The sequence below is a fragment of the Trichomycterus rosablanca genome, chromosome 13 (genome assembly GCF_030014385.1).
Source record: "Trichomycterus rosablanca isolate fTriRos1 chromosome 13, fTriRos1.hap1, whole genome shotgun sequence".
NCBI lineage: Eukaryota > Metazoa > Chordata > Actinopteri > Siluriformes > Trichomycteridae > Trichomycterus > Trichomycterus rosablanca.
The window spans coordinates 33,579,440-33,595,614 of record NC_086000.1 but is presented as its reverse complement, the minus strand read 5'-3'; the positions used below and the strand labels follow the sequence as shown (position 1 = coordinate 33,595,614).

The 16,175-nt window shown below is 35.7% G+C and overlaps 1 protein-coding gene across 4 annotated transcripts in view; it reads left to right on the top strand.

Moving 5' to 3' along the window:
• Positions 1–16,175, top strand: part of nrxn3a (neurexin 3a) — a 383,783-nt gene that overhangs the window by 43,416 nt on the left and 324,192 nt on the right. For 3 of the 4 annotated variants that reach the window (XM_063007914.1, XM_063007912.1, XM_063007915.1), the window contains exons 5-6: positions 10,331–10,534; positions 13,307–13,333. In XM_063007914.1, coding sequence (XP_062863984.1) covers positions 10,331–10,534; positions 13,307–13,333 — 231 coding nt within the window. The remainder of the gene's footprint in view (positions 1–10,330; positions 10,535–13,306; positions 13,334–16,175) is intronic. The other variant, XM_063007913.1, reaches the window with a different exon arrangement.

Here is a 16,175-nt window from a genome sequence, read left to right as displayed (position 1 = left end):
TCTGCTGATACACACACGAAGCTGCATTTCAATACAAACCACAAATGTATGTATGTATATGTAGGACATCAACCACCGTTTTATCCTGGTCAGGGTCACTGTGGGTCTGGTTTCTCTGGAATCACTGAACGCAGTACAGTAACACACCCCTGTGTGTATCAGTATATGTGTGTGTGTGTGTGTGTGTGTGTGTGTGTGTGTGTCTGTCTGTCTGTCTGTCTGTCTGTCTGTCTGTCTGTCTGTCTGTCTGTCTGTCTATCTATCTATCTATCTATCTATCTATCTATCTATCTATCTATCTATCTATCTATCTATCTATCTATCTATCTATCTATCTATCTGTGTGTTGGTCTGTCGGTGTGTCGGCCTTTTTTTGTGGTCTGTTGTTTGAGGGACAGTGGTAGCTCAGTGGTTAAGGTTCTGGACTAGTAATCAGAAGGTTGCTGGCCCCACCCATGCCACGTTGCCACTGTTGGGCCCCTGGACAAGGCCCTAAACCCTCAATTAACCCTCAATTGCTCATACTGTATTCAGTCATAATTGAAAGTTGCTTTGGATAAAAGCAGCCGCTAGATGACACAAATATAAATGTCTGTTCCTCTGTCTGTCTGTCTGTCTGCAAATTATTGATAAAATGTAGAATAAGGAAGTATATTTATAATTGTTGTTATAGTGCTTTTATTTATTGTGTATATATATAGTAATTTAAAAATTGTTATACAATTTAAATCGAAGAGATAAAAGGATTATAATTCGGTTAATCTGAGACATACCCAATGAACATACACACTTTTTCACATCCACCAACTGTTATTCTAGTCTTTTGCTGATCAGCTCTGCATCTCAAGAGTTCAAGAGAGACTTTATTGTGATTTCAGCTATATACAAGTACATATTGAAACAAAACAACGTTCCTCCATGTTGCAACACAGAACAAAAAGTGCAAGACAATACAATATACAGTGCAGATAAACAACAGTACAATAAATACAAAAAATACATTTTTAATCTAAAAAGTAATTAAGGGAGACCTGCATTTCTGGTTGTATTCAATGTTCTAAATAAAACAGAATAATAAAACGTTTACCCATGAGAAAACATCATCTAAGAAATTATTCAAGCGACATAAAAAGTTTAAATAGGTGTTTATTAACATTTGCGAGTTCATGGGTTCTCGCAGCACAAATCAACACAGTAAAAGTTACAGATTCTGGTTAAATATGTAATAATACAAGATTATGGACACACTGTGTTCAATGAACCTTAACCTTGTCTAATAATCTCCATTTAAATCCAAATTATGTTTAAATAATTTTTATGTTTTACAATTATGTTTAAATATTTCAGAAAATAGTGAAATATCAGATAATAGAACCATAAAGAAGTTTGCTTGTTTGTTTATTAGGATTTTAACGTCATGTTTTAAACTTTTGGTTACATTCATGACAGGAACGGTAGTTACTCATTACACAAGATTCATCAGTTCTCAAGGTTATATCAAACACAGTCATGGACAATTTAGTGTCTTTAATTCACCTCACTTGCACGTCTTTGTACTGTGGGAGGAAACCGGAGCCCCCAGAGGAAACCCACACGGAGATAGGGAGAACATGCAAACTCCACACAGAAAAAAAATGCTGTGAGGCGACCACCGAACCACCGTGCTGCCCGAACTATAAAGGAGACAATGTTAATTGTTTGCATGTTAAAACTTTAATGATTTAATAAACAAAAAAGACATGATGTGGAAATGAATACCAAATGTGTCCACAGGTCAAGTGTTACGTGTGTTCAAAGTCACAAACTGCAGCTTTAATCTTTCCTAAATTGCTATTGTCTCGACTCACAGGCATCCGTCCATAAGCTGGAACTTGTCTGCCACGTCACACTGACACCATGTAAATTAGCCATCAGTGAGTCTTCACTTGCAGTCAGAAATCCGTGAACTTGTTTTTCTGTCTTTACTCTTGTGAATGTTCACTCAGCCCTGTCTCTAATATTTAGCAGATTTGGATGTGAACCCTCCTGATAACCTCCTTTTACACACGCTCAGGAGTGGTCAGCTGACGTGAGCTGCTGCAGGTTTGAAGTCACGACTAAGTGAGAAAAGAAACTGTTTCATTTGTTATAGTAATCAACATGGTTTCTTCTCTCTCAGTCTGGGTTATGATGAGTTGGTAACAGACAAATATGAAGGAAGAAAATGAAAGAGAGGATAATAATGTTGCATAGAGAATTTTCGGGTCTTTAAGTTCTCATGCTGTAATTGTTTTTGAATACGGAGGCTTTTAAATCCAATTTTGCAAGAAGGTTCTGGGTTTGATCCCCAGGTGGAATGGTCTGGGTCCTTTCAGTGTGAAGTTTGCATGTTCTCCATGTGTCTGCGTGGGTTTCCTCCAGGAGCTCCGGTTTCCTCCCACAGACCAAAGACGTGCAAGTGAGGTGAACAGGAGATACAAAATTGTCCATAACTGTGTTTGACATTAAGGACTTGAACTGATGAATCTTGTGTAATGAGTAACTACCTGTCCTGTTGTGAATGTAACCAAAGTGTAAAACATGATGTTAAGATCCTAATAAATACATAAAATAAATCCAATTTATATTTAGCAAACTGCGTGGGATGTCTGAGCTACTAAATCTAGAGGAACACATTCAGTGTGTAGATTATCTATTGTATATTTTATAAATGATTCAAAACTATTATTTGCACCACTCCAAGTAATGCTCAAACATTCTCCACTAATTATAGAAACTATTTACTCTCCTGGAAAATTTGATCATTCCTTTTTTTACCTAAAGCCTTGTGTATCATCCCAACACCCCCGTTTTCAGCATCCCTGGTTTGGATCACATACAGTTTAACCTGCATCAGTAGCACAAATGTTCGGACTTTGCCTCCATCTGCTGGACAGTAAGGGATTCTTGTCATCTCAACAAACCTCTTGTTAAAGATCTTATTTTTATGATGCATAATTTAGTACGGAATTACTGGGTTGCTTTTCCTTCTGTATTGAGAGCAGACCAGCCTGATAAATGTAGGTCTTAAGTAATAGTTTAGAGCTCATTGCTTGCTTTTCATAAGAACAGCTACAAAATATATGCTTACATTCTAATAAAAAAGAACAGTTCACAATAAATGTGCAATTTTACATTAACAAACCCCTCCAAAATGACTGGCAACCCTGATAAAGATGAGTAAACAGACTGATAAGAAATTTAGATATTTGTTAAAAGTGGTAGCCTAGTGAGTATAGCTTTGGGCTATCAACTGAAAGGTTTAGAGTTTGAATCTCAGCTCTGCCATACAGCCACTGTTGGGCCCTTGAGCAAGGCCCTTAATCCTCTCTGCTCCTGGGGCACCGTACAATGGCTGACCCTGCACTCTGACCCCAGCTTCGAAAAAAAAAGCTGTGATGCACGAAGAAATTATTTGGTTGTACTGTACGTTTGTATATGTATATATGACAAATTAAGGCTTTCTATTTGCTTAATCTTACACTGAAAAAATAAAACAACAACATCAATAATAATAATAATAATAATAATAGTAATAATAATAAATAAATAAAAAAGAAAAATAATATGAATAAAGGAAAAAAAAAAATCAACATTAAATAATCATAAACGAGGTTCCCAGAACCTTTAGTGTAAAAACAGCCCCACAACACCACAGACCCTGAACCTTAACAGTGCACATCAAGTTAAATGCAGTCATTCTTGTTTTCAATACCAGACACCTTAAGTGTTGGTTTCCCCCAACCATAGGACGTGGTTGCTGTTTCAGTCCCAATAGCTTTTAGCAAACACCAGATACTATGTTTGTTGTTAGATAACAAGAAAGGCTTTTTCTTGATGAACCTTCCAAATGATCTGTTAGCATGAATTTGGTGTCTGATGGTAGGACTGGAGATTGTAACGACTGGTTAGCATGGATGAAGCTCCCTTGGAGAGAGACTAATGGCGCTTAGCTACTTGCCCTGTCCTGCGAAAAAACAAACAAACAAAAAAAAAAAACACACACAGGAGACGACCAGTTCAGGGTAATGGAGAGTATTTATTGGGCATAGGAGCACCCACACTTCCACTCATCACAATACAGGATAGCAGCAGTAGAATAGAACAGTCAGTAGAGTAAAGTAGACAGCTACAACCCAAGCTAATCACCATGCGTGCTTATATATCCATGTCTGAACGCTCTCTTACACAATAAAACGGTCCCACTTAACGGAACCGTTACAAGATGTAGTTACTCCAAAACTTTTGATTTTCTGTAATTCTAGTTTGATCCTTGTAGATTTGTTACCTGTCTTACTATCATCCATACTGTGTGGAGGAACAAAACAACAGACAAGTTTGTTACACTTCCAGTTGATTACTATTATTATTATTTCTTTACCCATATATATGGGCATTTTCAAGCAAGTAACTATAATTTATAACCATAGACTTGATGTTGATGAGGATCAACACACTTTCCCATGTTGAAGAATGGCTAACAGAATTTGACCCATGTGTCTCCCCATATGTTTAATAAATGTCATGATAAGTAATAAATGTCATGATTTACTGTTTTAATGTTTTTAGACACTGATCAAAGAAAAACAAAAGACAGTATATACAATTACATTTGTATACAATTGACACACACACACATACTACAAACATTATATATCAGTAGTAGTATCATTTTTATATAAATAAATTTCTAGCTACATATTATATAAAATGCTACTAATTTACATATGTTTATGTATATAACCTACCATATACAGTATGTATATACGTATACATATAGGGTGGCACTGTTGCCTCACAGCCTCTGGGTTTGATCCCCAGGTGGGGCGGTCCGGGTCCTTTCTGTGTGGAGTTTGCATGTTCTTCCCGTGCCCCCTGTTTTTGACATTGTATCGAGTAACTACTGTTTCTGTCATTAATATAACCACGTGTGTAAACATGACATAAATAAATAAATAACGTTAATATTTTTCTGGAGCAATAAAGTACCTGCCTGCCTGCCTGCCTGCCTGCCTATCTATCTATCTATCTATCTATCTATCTATCTATCTATCTATCTATCTATCTATCTATCTATCTATCATCATCATCATCATCATCATCATCATCATCATCATCATATTTATACTCATATTTCTTTTTGTTTTGCCCATTGATACTATTTGCACTTTTGGTAAATGACTACTGTGTTTCATACTCTTGTACTGCACAATGACAGTAAAGTTGAATCTATCGAATCTATCTAATAAGGCCTTCATAGATCAAAATGTGGTTTTGCACATTAGACAGCAAAAACTAATAATACCATCACAAATTATCCGCCTTTATTAAGAGTGCTATAAAATAACTCAGAACAGACATTTTTGAGCAACATTTTGGTGTGATTATTCACCACAGCAGTGGATCCTGTCAGTGTTCTGACCTCTTTTTATCTATTAATTTTCTTGCTCTTTGTATTACAAATCAGTTTTTCCGGAAAAGAAAAAAAAAAAGATGCAGTTTTGTGTTGACAGAAAACTGTCTCTGCTTTATGTTAATAACTCCCTCTTGTCATGTGCAGCGTGTTGCACAATTATGCAAAGCACGTCTGATTTTAACATCACACCCCGCCTCTCTAAATTTTATTCTCTTGCATTCCTACAATCAGAAACTATCATTTTGAAGCACCACATTTTCCCTCTAACCAAACATAACAGACTTCGTTTCTGCAGCTGTGATTTAGCTTCAGATTACAGATGTAGTTACATGTAAAATGTTCAGACTTTTTTTTTTAAACTGAACACTAGACTATAAGCATTAAATTCAAACTAAGTGACACTTTCACGTGTCAGAGGAGGCGAGTGCTAGTCTTCAGCTTTCAGACACGTTTGTTAAAAAAAAAAAAAAAGAAAGTTGAGACAGTAATACATATGTGAACAAGCAGGGTGGCACGGTGGCTCGGTGGGTAGCACTGTTGCCTGGGTTTGATCCCCAGGCGGGGCTTTCTGTGCAGAGTTTGCATGTTCTCCCCCTGTCTTTGTGGGTTTTCTCTGGGAGCTCCGGTTTCCTCCCACAGTCCAAAAAAAACATGCAGTCAGGTTAATTAGACACAATGAATTGCCCTGTTGGTGAATGTGTGTGTATGTGTGTGTGTCTGCCCTGCGATGGACTGGCACCCAGTTCAGGGTGTTACTGTGTGCCTTGCGTCCATTGAAAAGCTGGAATAGGCTCCAGCACTTTCCTGCAACCCTGATTGGATAAGCGGTTAAGAAAGTGAGTGAGTGACTGAGTGTATTACAAGCGGGCACTTGGGTGGAGCAGCAGATCCAGGGTTTGAATCCCCAGAAGTGCTATTGACCAGCCAGGTGTCTACATACAAACATGATTGGCTCTTTCTGAGGGAGAATGGCCGAGGCCCAATGATAGATTGGCGTCCTTTCCGGGGTGCGTTACTAGTTTTAGTTAAAAAAAGATCATTTAATTGTAATAATAAACAAACAGTAAACACATTAACCCAACAAATCTGTCAGTTAATAATAAACAAGTATTTTAAAAAATTTAAATTTTCAATAACAAAAAAAATAAATAAAAATAATAATTAAAAGACGCAGTGATACCTGCACCTATGGAACATGTCTTGAACATGTCTTGATTGATTTCAGGTGTCCGTGCATCCCTAATTTAAAGCCCCACTGCAGCAAAACCCTAGTGATGCCATGTAGATTTCGAAGTGTAAGAAGGCTCACATCAAAACACAACTATCAGTTTTAGGATAAAACTTCTGTCCTTTTTAGGACAGTTCCAGATATTATATAAGAATCTAAACGGACCAGGCATAACATTATGCACTATGGGAAGAAGGCAAGCGTGATGGTTTGGTAATGTATATATGTATGTGACACAACGATCTCTTTGTGATTTTTACTGCCTCACTGTCCTCTTTGTGCTCCATCCCTGAGCCGAGCAGCGTGTTCGTATTTTAGTCACTGTATCATGCAAACCCCATCCTTGTCATTGTCGTTCTGTTCGGCCTGTTGTTATCTTTTGTCTGAGCACAGAGGAGATTCACAGTTTAATGAACATTGATTGACTTTTATACTCGTCGTTTCCTTCATTACGGCAGTGAGCGACTCTCTCGGTGCCCAGTCTGCCCTCTGAGCACAGACGTCATTACGGATCTTATCGCTGATACATCTTAATTAGGAAGCTGTTTGGGTTTGAAATTGAAACCTAACTGATAGATGTGCTTATTAAAGGGTGTGTGTGTGTGTGTGTGTGTGTGTGTGTGTGTGTGTGTGTGTGTGCACGTGGACGCTTGTATTAATTAATCGTGCTCTTTATTTCACTGCCAATCCATCATCGGCATGCACAAATCTGTGACCTCTTTATTTTAAGCACGAAACAAATGTAATCAGGTTTTAAAGTTGAATAGTAGCAGACAGTATTTTAATGTCATAAATATTCAGACTGAGGACAGAAAGCTTTTTGATTAAGTGTCCCATCAATGCAGCCATCATTTAGAGAAATTGAATATCAATTAAGCCACTTTATTTATGGAATTATCCCTCTTCCTCCTAATGCAGCACATTTGACTTTCATGACTTGAGTTTTATTCAGGCGTGTGATGGTGCGTTTTCTGTTCATTATTTACGTTAGAGCGGCAGAACAGTATTAAATTCTGTGGGTCTAAATGGTTTAAAGGGTTTTTAGTGCATCTGATGTGCAAATGTATGCTGACTTTAAATTCAAGACGTACTAAATGCATCTATTTATAAGCTACTTTAAATAAATAAATGAAGTGCAGAAGTACTTTTGGCTTTTAAAGTGCAGGAGATGCTTTGGCATGCTCAAGGTTATAGAGCTGCAAAGTATGTTGTGTTTTTATTGTGATTATGTTTTTTAATGTAATTAAAAGTTGGCTGATTGGCTAAAGTAGCTAGAATTTTTAATTGACCTATAATTAATCAAAATAATGTATTTTAATTGTTTCCTTGAATTAACTTTTTGCACAATAGTCTACTGATGTACTGTACCATAGTTTGACTTCTAAGTGCAGAAACATGATGGAACCATCATTATATATTATTATAATTATATTATTAGAATTTGCACTCTACCCTGTTTTGTGTGCTAAAGATTTATGGCAAGTTTATTTATTTGTGTAATGTTTAAATGTTAAAAAAATGTGTGCATCTTGTGGGGAAACAGTGTGGAGAAAAACAACGTTATACATTGTCTACTTTCTCACCCTGCTGTACACCAGATGTTCTGTTTGGGGATGGGCAATTCTCAGACACTAACAATAATGCCTTGGTAGTATGTGTTTTACTGTTATTCGTGTATAAGGTACAATATACAGGAATCATCTCTTCCACTGGAGAACGATTCGCATATGCAAGGCCACCCACATAATCCCGAAGAAAATAGGAATTTTTGGACTAGTTGAGCTTATTCCATTGTTGTCCAGTTCTTATGCCTGCTTGTTTATTGTAAGTGCTTTTGACTGTGGGCAGAGCTGGATACTTTGACTAAAGCATGGGTACTATAGACAGAAGGGTTCAATGTGTTCTCTTCACCAGTATTGAAGTTGCATCAATGGCATAAATAAGTCCTGGTTGTCCAGGTGTTGGCAGTTTGTGGATTGTCCTATCCCGGACCTCTGTCGGTGCATAAGCTGTGAGCAGCCCTTGCTGCTTCAGAGATACTTCAGTCCTGTCATTTGGGAATAATGATTCACCACTTTTTAAAGTCACTTGGGTCCTAATGTCACTTATGCTTGATCATATTTGCTGCATTTAACACAAAAACTATGAGTTGAGGTAGCTTCTTGTTTCAGTTATAAAGCCTCTTTAAAGGAGTGTAGAGTGTGTCTGTGGGAACTCATCAACTCTTTATGGTCTTTGCTTTGTACAGTGGTGCAGTCCTGCTAAAACAAGAAGGACCTTTCCCAAACTGTTGCCCCAAAGTCGAATTGTCTATTAGAGGTTTTATACACCTACTGGCAGTGTCTGTGGCTAAAGTGCCTGAAGTCTATAAATAGGGTGTTGCCTAACACACACACACACACACACATAAAGAAATTCTGTGCTGTAAGTTGTGCTGAAGCCCGTGCATTTGTCTGCCCCCTGCAGTAAGCGGAAAGTAAAATCAGAATTGGCGCGACTCCAGGAGCGGCTGAAAAGCAGCTAATCACACATAATAACATATTGATGTGAGTGTAATTGAGCAGTTTGTCAGTGGTTTGTTTGGTGTGGTTCAGAGGGCGGCGTTTTCCACTGAAGTCTCTACAGCTGTGAGAACTAAATGACTATTTGTTTCTTTCTGGCACAACTCTATTCTGTTCCAAGTAGCCATAGATGATAGATGTGATTTATTTATTATTTATTTGTTTTTTGGGGGAAAGGGGGAGGGGGTGTGTAAGTATTTTCCAAAATGGGCATAATACTGTAGTAAAAGTCATTAGCATCATTTAGTCACTGACATTAGTGTATATTTGTATTTGTATATGTAAATCAGTGCTTTTACTTCAAAAGATCACTCATGGCTTGTAGTCAAGCTTAGCAAACCAGGATAAAATGGGAAGTTTTATGGCATTTTTGTTGATTTTTACTGACTTTATTTTATTTATAAAACTTAATTTGTTTACAAAGTACAGCTAAGTGAATTGCTTAAATTATTAAAAGGTGAACAGACATTGTTAAAACTTTTGTCTCAAACAGCAGGTAATTATAACATGGTTACTGTTTTATTTACACTGATAGAGCGGCACGGCGGCTCTGTGGGTAGCAATGTCGCTCACAGCTAGTAGGTCCTGGGTTCAATTTCCAGGTAGAGCAGTCCGGGTCATTTCTGTGTGAAGTTTGCATGTTCTCCCCATGTTAAAGTGAGGTGAACTGGAGATACAAAATTGTCCGAGACTGTGTTTGACATTAAACTTGAACTGATGAATCTTGTGTAACCAGTAACTACCTGTCATGTCATGAATGTAACCAAAGTGCGTAAAACATGATGAGACTCTGTCTTTATAGATGCTTTATAAATAAACATAACTTGACTATTATGACTGGGAATTTTATGTTTTAATAGTTATTTACAGTAAACTCATAAGTTTCTGCTTTCTTAGTACAATGAACAGGGATAGAAGTGACTTTTTGAAGGTTTCAGAATTCCAGAGACTGATACTGACCTTGACACCCATTTTGAATTCCCACAACACTAACGATGAACGATGACATCACAATATGACCTGGCTTGCTGAGACATCCATTCCTGGGTAGTATAGAAGTTTCAGACAAACAGAAGCTGACCAGTATTTACTGTTCTTGCTTGACAGAGGCGTCCATCCTGAGCTATGATGGCAGCATGTACATGAAGGTGGTGATGCCCACTGTGATGCACACCGAGGCTGAGGACGTGTCACTACGCTTTATGTCTCAGAGGGCTTACGGCCTGCTGATGGCCACCACGTCACGTGACTCGGCTGACACTCTGCGCCTGGAGCTGGACGGCAGCCGGGTCAAACTCACCGTCAACCTAGGTATCGTATACGATTCCCTCCTCCCTCAGGATGCCCTGTCCCTTTTTTTTTTACATCTCTGTTCTCCATCCTGTTCTTTTTCCTCCATGTACCATCATAACATTCATCTTTAAAATCTTAACTGTGTTTTTATTTTTATTATTGTTTTTTTTTGTTGCCATTTGTCTCTTTGCATGGATTACCAGATTAAGATGCATTCAATTTGATATTTAAAAATTTTGATGTTATATATTTTAAGTCCATTTGTTCATGGAGCTAACCCAAATGTTGAACTACCAATTAACATAGTCGGTCCATCTTTTGAAGCTTTTAAACCTTTCATGGTTTGAGGAGAAGCGATTTCGAGACAGTCACACCACTAAATCGAATAAATGTTAATATAATAAATAAATTCTGCATTCTCTGGTGATTGTTTATAATTCTACATATTATATATTCACTTATTAAGTGTTGTGACTTTCTAATAATCAACTTAACACTAATTCTTCATTCTTCCGAATCAGTAACCCAGTGTCTTCTCACACGTTTCCGTTTCCACCTGATTATGTTTGTATTACATTGTGTTCTGATGGTTTGTATTTGACTTTATTTGTGAACATCATGCTCTTTAAACCATCTCTACTTCTTAACCACATTTTCTCCATGCTTTGTCAAAAGATGGTATTCACCCCTTCAAAGGCCTTTAGCCTGCGGCCCGGTCGGCAAACAGCCCGATAACAGAGCGCTCAGCTGGACCTGCAGCTGGTAGCATGTCACCGTCCTCGGCGTTAGCTCTTTATTTTAATGCTCTTTTAAGCACTTTTTAATGGCATTTAGCACAACAAGCCATTATCAGGTCAGAATAAATTTTTTAAAGAGAATTAGCCTGTAGAATAATGAATATTTAGGTACAATGAGTATTTAAGCATTATGTGAGTCAAAGATAAAATGTTTTGAAAACAGAACCTGTAATGGTAAATTAATTTTAAAGATTTATTGGTATTGTAGCATATTATTTTTTGTTCTATTATAATTTTAAAACAATTATTCTAAAATTCTAAATGGCAAGTTTTTTTTCAAAATTTGTTTTAAAGGTTTTTTTATTATAAATAATTTTTTTTTATTTTTTTCAAAACGTACTTTTATAAAATGTCTTTATTTATTTATTGATTTATTTATTGCTTAATTCATTGGGCGGCACGGTGGCTAAGTGGGTAGCACTGTCACCTCACAGCAAGAAGGTCCTGGGTTCGATCCCCAGGCGGGGCGGTCCGGGTCCTTTCTGTGCAGAGTTTGCATGTTCTCCCCGTGTCCGTGTGGGTTTCCTCCGGGAGCTCCGGTTTCCTCTCACAGTCCCAAAACATACAGTCAGGTTAATTGGAGACACTGAATTGCCCTATAAGTGAATGGGTGTGTGAGTGTGTGTGTGTGTGTGTCTGGTGCTCAGGGTGTTACTGTGTGCCTTGCGCCCATTGAAAAGCTGGGATAGGCTCCAGCACCCCCCTAAGACCCTAATTGGATAAGCGGATAAGAAAATGAATGAATGCATTGATTTATTGGATTTTATTTATTTATTTATTTATTTATTTATTTATTTATTTATTTATTTATTTATTTATTTATTTATTATTTATTACATTTGACTACAAAAAAGACATTTTCTCTTTGACTCATACACAATACACACACCAGTTTGGGTTATTATGTTCCATTTTCTGAAATAAGTTACATTCACTGACCTAAATTTGTCTTCAATTTAGTATTTCAACTGATTGCAGATAAAGATAAAACGAGTGTACTGATATAGCATCTCGAATGATCTACAGTGTCAGAAATTTCATTTGAAATCATATTACAGCTCAAGTTTCAGTTTACGAAGTCTATATTTAGGCATCACACACATGTATGTCAGTATTTTGCTAGTATTTTGGAGTAGGAGGTACAGTGGCCACTGCATGGTGCTGGTGCTAAATGGATCGAGGCTGTTTGCTCCCACTTTTCTGTTGCGGTTGACGACACATGAACAATCCGGCCACATGGAGCCCGACCCAGATCGTATAAGATTTTTGATTGGTTGAAAACATCATCTCTAGTAAAACTAACTAGGGAAAATGCTTAACAACAAAGACTGAGTGAGAAGAATAGAAACATATATTATTTGGGATCACATAGTAGTTTAAGTGATCAAGGCAAATGACTTTCATTTTTTATTGAGAATAATCGGATTGGATTACTAAGTCTATTTAAATGAAATATTAATTAAATAAAACATTTAGACAACAAGTTTGTGTTCTAACTGTGAGGCAGGTTTTTTAATAAAATAATAATAATAATAATTTACAGTATGACTGTTTGATGAAAAGAAAGATCTGGGTCGATGAATTTATGTGGCTGGTAAACTACAAGCGGCCATTTTATGAAAATCATATTTAAACAACTTTAGTTGTATTTAAGTATAACATCTCATGATCTCAGTTTATATACAGTCCAATAATTAAATTTCTTATAGTGGGTAAAGAAATACCAACAGTTACAGCTCATTATTTGAACAATCAAATAGTCTGAACATTTTTATCCCATATAATCAGTGACAGATAATAAAGCTGTCTGATATGATTTTACATATCTATTAAGAAATATAAAAACATTAAAAGTTTTAATGGAAGTGTTGGTAAAATGGCCGCGTCTCTGCATGTGGACGTCCCCGGAAGGGTGGAATTCTTGTTTTTGGATGTCTGCAGCTGTAACCTTGAAGGATGCAATTTCATCTGTCATTTATTCTTCCCCATCTAGACTGTATCAGGATTAACTGTAACTCCAGTAAGTTACCACTCAAGTTTCATTTTGTTTCTATTGATTGTCTTGTTTAAGCGACGTATTGAGTCTTTTTGCTTCCTTTTCTATAGTGACAGTTTGCACATGCTCAAAAGGTCTGGTGACCAGGCGAAGCGCGCTGATATTTGTAGTGCAGATGTCTGTAACGTAGTCATTAATAATAATAAATAATATTACATTTGTAATGATTTACTACAGGTTTGAGATTTGCTAGACTAAACACTGTGTTTATTAATGCATGTGAATTAAACATGATTATCTGTATAATGTAATGGTTGTTGCATGTTGAAATGGGTGATGCTTACAATATGGGTTAATATGTGTAAACCACTAAAGCTTTTGTTAAATGTTTAATAATTAAGTCTTATAATAATTTACAATCATTTGTTATTAGAACTTTATTATTTGGACACACTGCCATTATTATTGGTAATATACACTATGAAAATGATATCTTACTGAGGCAAAAAGTCTGTTTTAGGCAAAATTATGTAATATTCATGATTTACAAAGGCTTTAGGAATTAATTATTTCTTTGTTGACAACTGTGTATTAATTCTTTGTTAGGTCTCACCTTTATAATAGATCCAGTCAATAATCTATACACATTTGTAAATAAATGCACATAATCAAACAACATAACTATGTTGCAGTATGGTTATCACAACCAACATGAAAAAGTAATGCTAAATAATATTAGAAATATTAACATTTTATTATTGCACTACTGAACTACAACTCCAAATCAGAAAAAGTTGGGACAGCATTGTCACATTTTTCGTTTCAAACTTCTCCACACATTCTCTATTGGGGACAGGTCAGAACTGCAGTCTGGATTGCCCCTGTCCCAACTTATTTGGAATGTGTTGCAGGTCTGAAATGCAGGAATGGATGTTTATTAATAAATTAAATGAAGTTGAGCAGATAAAACATGAAATATCTCAGGTTCATCCTGTCTGCACTCAAATAAAAGTCAAAGTAAATGAAAGGAACACTGTGTTTTTATTTTATTTGCATTTTCCACACTATCCCAACTTTTTCTGATTTGAGGTTGTACAATAAGAAACAAAAGCCACACATATAAGTTTTAGTTTTGGTATCAGCATTGATTATAGTGGATGTAAAGTTATCTTTACTTTATTTGTTTTAGACTGATGTTAATGTTACAATTTATTAATGATAATTACACAGATGGCGGTTAACGTTTAGGCCCCTGCATGAAAATATGAAAGCATGAAAGCAACCTAAACATAAACCTGTGTTATTTAGGTAACTAAATATGCTTACTTTATTTTTATGAAACAATTTTTTGTCTTTTTTCAACATTGCTAAGTGACCTTAGTATAAGAAACATAAAACCCTTCAAACCAGTGCTTCTCAAATTAGGGTCTGTGAAGAGACATTAGATGGTCCACAATTTAGCTTTTTTTCTGAACCTAAATAAATGTTGTAATAAGCCAGTAGAAGCATGATACATATGTAACACTGGGCAGTAAACACGTCACTTCTTAATGCTGTAGTCTTAAATCACTGCTGTTTTTAAACAGACAGATTAGTAAACAAGGAAATATTTAAATCAGACATAAAGTGAGAAAAATAGATTTTATTTGTCCTAACTGTGCACTCAGACAGATGTTTTTTTTATTATTTATTATTAGTGCAGTGTAATTTTTTTAATACCAGAACTGTTATTTTTATAGATTTTACAATTTAATTTTGATGTAATTGGTCACTTAAATTAAAATGATTTAATATTAATGCACACATAATTTTAAATGTTAGAAATTGACTAAAATAAATGGGTAAAAGTCACATTCAAGAGAAGGAACAATTGAAATAATGAAAGAAAAAATGTAAAATGTCTCATCATTGCTAAATGTCAGCAGATTTCTTCTTACATTTGAAGGGGTTAATACATTTCTACTCACTGAAAAACAACAGACTTGAGACATCTTCATTTTTCTTCTTTTATTATGATTATTATTAATAACAGGACACCTGGTTGGTTGTTATTTCGTATATAGTTTGTAATAAATTACTACTTGGAGATGAGTACTTATACGGTACTCATATCAAGCCTAAATGTGTTAATGCTCTGGCAAGTTTTGCAATAACATTTTACTTAAAAGCGAAGAAGAAATTTAAATAAATAATTAAATAGATAGATTTGCCTTTATTCAGGAGGCTTTGGGACAGTAAGATATCATTTTCTTAGGTGTACAATGGCAAATAACAGAAATGTCTTTTCTACAAGACAAGTGTAATTTGGTTTTATTTACATTAATAAGTCGATATTATTTAGCTGAAGTTGACTTTTCTTTGCATGTTTACTTTTCTTTGAATGAGTTTAATGTTCACTTTAATCTCTGTGCTTTTAAAAGTAGATGAATAATTCACTTCTTGTTTAGAATATGTTCTTTTTGCTTAAAGTACAGTGATGAAATATTCTTATGAATTATTGACTCACTGCTTTTACTCATAAATAAGTTTTGCATACTCTCACTAAAGATTTTTTACTAATGTTATAACAGTGTGGAAGTTACAAGAAAAAAAGCATCTTTATTGGTTAGCCAAGTGGTACGAATGTGTTTGGATATTTTATTATTAATTTGTAATCACATTTACTTATAAAACTTAAGTCATGCAGGACGGCTTCGTACTTAAAATCTGAGAAAATTAAATCTAGGTACAGAGACAGTATTTTCTAATGTGTAAGCAACATGTATAACCTCTGGAAATGTACACTGTATGACTGTATTTGGACGCCTGACCTTGAGCTTGTTGAATCAGAATCTTTATTTATTCGCCAAGTACCAGATGTACAAGG